The sequence below is a fragment of the Larus michahellis genome, unplaced genomic scaffold (assembly GCF_964199755.1).
Source record: "Larus michahellis unplaced genomic scaffold, bLarMic1.1 SCAFFOLD_34, whole genome shotgun sequence".
NCBI classification, from domain to species: Eukaryota; Metazoa; Chordata; class Aves; order Charadriiformes; family Laridae; genus Larus; species Larus michahellis.
The window spans coordinates 1,881,856-1,885,988 of record NW_027436399.1 but is presented as its reverse complement, the minus strand read 5'-3'; the positions used below and the strand labels follow the sequence as shown (position 1 = coordinate 1,885,988).

At 55.7% G+C, this 4,133-nt stretch overlaps 1 protein-coding gene across 1 annotated transcript; it reads right to left on the bottom strand.

Annotated features, from left to right (window-relative positions):
* Window positions 1-1,808: 1,808 nt before the first annotated feature.
* LOC141737333 (olfactory receptor 14C36-like) lies at window positions 1,809-2,573 on the bottom strand. Its single transcript, XM_074572016.1, has one exon. The coding sequence runs from the start codon at window positions 2,571-2,573 to the stop codon at window positions 1,809-1,811; it is 765 nt and encodes a 254-aa protein (XP_074428117.1).
* Between the last annotated feature and the right edge of the window lie 1,560 nt (window positions 2,574-4,133).

Sequence of the window (4,133 nt, the reverse complement as noted above, 5' to 3'; positions counted from 1 at the left end):
GCAAGGTCCTGCACGTGGGTCGGGGCAATCCCAGGCACAAATACAGGCTGGGTGGAGAATGGCTTGAGAGCAGCCCTGAGGAGAGGGACTTGGGTGTGCTGGTGGATGAGAAGCTCAACATGAGCCAGCAATGTGCACTCGCAGCCTGCTCCGGTGTGGGTCCCCCACAGGCCACACTTCCTGCCAGAAACCCTGCAGAGGCATGCTGGAGTGGATGGCAGGTGGACACAAAACGATGGATGAGATTCCCACAACGAGAGTAAAAGCTGCAGTCCCCAGGGCCAGAGAGAAACAGGCCTTGGCTGCGCAGCCCTGGCAGGAGAGGGGTTTGCTGTCCCAGGTTACTCTGAAGCACTGTGGGACCTATGGCAGCGGTGGAGCTGATCTGCAAGAAGGACAAGCTGCTGAGAAAGTCCCTGGGGGAGGACAGCTTGTGATCTAGCCACGCTGTGGGCATCATGCTGGGGGCTGACTGGCTAGATAGTGGCTCTGCAGAGAAGGACCTTGGGGTCCTGGAGGACAAACAGCTGAGCATGAGCCAGCAATGCACCACCATGACAAAGACCAACAGCCTCCTGGGCTGCAGCAGGAAAAGCATTGCTGGCAGATGGAGGGAGGTGACCTTCCCCTCTCCTTGGCACTGGTGAGGCCACACCTGGAGTGCCCACACCCTGCACACTCACACAACTTAGCTCTACACTGACATTTTCCTCTCCCAGGCTTTTACCAGCCCATCCCAGCTGTTCCTCATCTCTCTCCAGAGCCCTTGCCCTCTCCTCTGCCCAGCCAAGCACAGCTGCCCAGTCTGGGCTGGTCCCACAGCAGTGCCCACCACAGTCGCTGCAGAGCTCTCGGCACTCACTCCACAGCCCCAGCTCCTCTGAAGGGCACACAGCCCCTGGGGGGCAGACAAGGAGCTCAGCCTCCCCATCAGCCCCAGGCTAGTGCTGGCCTCAAGGCAATGAGGAAAACAGGCTAGTCACTCTCTGCCTCTCCTGATAGCCTTTTGAGGTGACCCCCAACCCTGACTGAATTTGCCCCCTCCTCTGCTCACATCAGCCCCGCTCCCCAGGACAGCACGACATTCCTTGGCCCTGAGGGTCCTCCGGCAGCTCCCACACCTCTCCAGCCTCCCTCTCCCACGCCTACCGGATCCACACTGACTTTCTGGGCATTGCAGAGTCCTTGTTTGTGCATACCTCAGTTTAGTGTTTTGCTTGTGGGGGACTTCACCTCTGTGGATGTTTCATCTCCTGTGTCTTCATTCACTCCCAGCTCAGGGCACGTGGTGAGTCCCCATCCTCTCCTCACACGTCCCGATTCATTTCCAAAGAGTCTGCTGTATGCCATAAGTCCTGACACATGTGAAGCAGCCTGAGGAGGTAATCGGGAGCTCATGCACCATCTCCACTACCACTGGAGACAAGAAGAGAGCCTTTCAAAGCAGAACATTTGGTCCACGGAACCCAATAGTACAGTGAGCTTAACCCCAAACACAGGGAGAACACAGGGAGAACAGACTCTTTGAAAGACCAGTTCGTTGGACATTTTATTGGCAGCACCTTTGGAGGAAGCACCTAGCATCCAGGCACTGCACCTGGGAGATGCCTTTTTCTTGAAGAGCTGCTATTAGGCAGGTCACCTTTGACACAGTGTTGTGCAAGGGTCAGACACAACTGGATCAAACCTCAAGACAAGTAGTACAAACCCAGAAAATTATACAGAAGCAGGATGACTGCAAGAGAAAAAAGCAGGCTTATTGCCTAAGAGAAAGTCTAGAAAACATGCGGAGAAGGGGAGACAATTTATTAATGGTGAAACAACGTCCATTGAGCCAGTTTCCATAGGGCATCCTTGAGCTCCTGGTTCCTCATGCTGTAGATGAGGGGGTTCACTGCTGGAGGCACCAATGAGTACAGGACTGCCACCACCAGGTCTAGAGCTGGGGAGGAGATGGAGGGGGGCTTGAGGTAGGCAAACACGGCAGTGCTGAGAAACAGGGAGACTACAGCCAGGTGAGGGAGGCACGTGGAAAAGGCTTTGTGCTGTCCCTGCTCAGAGGGGATCCTCAGCACAGCCCTGAAGATCTGCACATAGGACAGCACGATGAACACAAAACAACCAAAGCCTAAACAGACACTAACCACAAGAAGCCCAGCTTTCCTGAAGTAGTAGTCTGTGCAGGAGAGCTTGAGGATCCGGGGGATTTCACAGAAGAACTGGTCCAGGGCATTGCCCTGGCAGAGGGGTAGGGAAAATGTATTGGCCGTGTGCAGGAGAGCATTGAGAAACCCACTGCCCCAGGCAGCTGCTGCCATGTGGACACAAGCTCTGCTGCCCAGGAGGGTCCCGTAGTGCAGGGGTTTGCAGATGGCAACGTAGCGGTCATAGGACATGACAGTGAGAAGATAAAACTCTGCTGACATGAAAAAGACAAACAGAAAGACCTGGGCAACACATCCTGCATAGGAGATGTCCCTGGTGTCCCACAGGGAATTGGCCATAGATTTTGGGACAGTAGTGGAGATGGAGCCCAGGTCGAGGAGGGAGAGGTTGAGGAGGAAAAAGTACATGGGGGTGTGGAGGCGGTGGTCACAGGCGATGGTGGTGATGATGAGGCCATTGGCCAGGAGGGCAGCCAGGTAGATGCCCAGGAAGAGCCCGAAGTGCAAGAGCTGCAGCTCCCGTGTGTCTGCGAACGCCAGGAGGAGGAACTGGGTGATGGAGCTGCTGTTGGACATTTGCTGCCTCTGGACATGGGGACCTGTTCAAGGAGGAGACCAAAGTCTATTCAGTTTCTCAGAAAAACTTCTGAAAGTTCCTCTCCCCTTTCAAGCAGACCTTTGGCAGGTCCCTTTCATGAGCTGTGGTTGGTGCTGGCTGAGGGTGCCGCTGGGAGCAGGGGGCTCTGCAGGATTCAGTCCTGCCTACAGCAATTGGTCGATAGGAAGACGGGGTGATCTTAGCCTATATCCACTTTTGATATCAAAGAGCTTTCCAGCATTGGCACTCCTAATTCACCCGACGGCAGAGCAAAGTTGAGGGGAATTTGCTTTGTGGACTTTGTTCCAGTTGTCACACAAGAGCTGAGGAGTTTTGGAGCATTCCTGCTGCACTCCAAGTGAAATCCTGTGGGTGCTGGCAGGCAAAGGGACTGTCCCTCAGTGAAGAGTGTGGAGAGCTGACCTGTCCCTCAGCCCTGCTCCCAGCTGCCCTGGGCAGGCACCTTTTTGAGCTGGAGGACAGTAACACCCAGGTGTTCCCCCCAAAAGACCAGGACACTGCTGAGAGCAGAGGAATCTCATCTCTCCCCTCCCAGCCAGGGACACAGAGGCCTCATTGCAGCTGCCGACCTACAGCCGTCCCGTGGCATCTCCTTGGCCTTAGCGCTGTGGTGTCTTCTCTGTCGGGTACTTAGAAAACACAGAGATGCCATGGGAGAGTTGTGACCTTCTGGAGGGCAGCCTGCAGCTCAGCAGGGCCCCCTCAGGGAAAGAGCCCAATGTCTTTAAGATGGGGTGTCCTAAAAGGTCTTTTCCAGTCAGGCACACTCTGGTGCCTGGCTCCAAAGTCCACGAGGGCATTTGGCTGCTTTTCCTCCATGGAAACATCTGCATGGCAGGACCCAAGTGCTTGTGTCTCAGCTGAAGCTGAATCCCCATCTCCCTCTGTGTTGGTTGAGCTGTTGGGAAGGAAAGTGATGGCCGAGTGTTTGTGACGCTGAGAGTGGGGGGCTGCACTGTGTGGGAGAGGAGACCTGGGAGCTGCTGCAGGAAAGGTGCTTGCACTGCAGCGGATGGCAGGGGGGTGCCCGAATCCCCCCTCCCCTCACGTTTCTGGGATCTCCTCCCTCTCCCTCTCTGACAAGGGTTCTGCTGCCTGGAGCTGTCTCTGCTGGGAACCATTTCTCTGTGCCCAGGTCTCCTCCTTTGCAGTGCTCACAGAAAGAGAACTCCATCCCACCTGCGATGTGCTCAGCTCTGCCCTGCAAACACCTCCTGGCAGCAGGGAACTGCTCCAGGGCATCTCTGCCTGCAGAGGGGCAAAGGAGCCGCTCAGAGAACTCAAAGGGAGTGGGCGACCCCGTGCCTTCGCAAGAGTGGGAAAATAAAGTCCCATCTCCCACTGTCCAC

Excerpts from the sequence above, each read along its gene's own strand:
- LOC141737333 (XM_074572016.1), bottom strand. The coding sequence starts at position 2,573 with ATGTACTTTTTCCTCCTCAACCTCTCCCTCCTCGACCTGGGCTCCATC.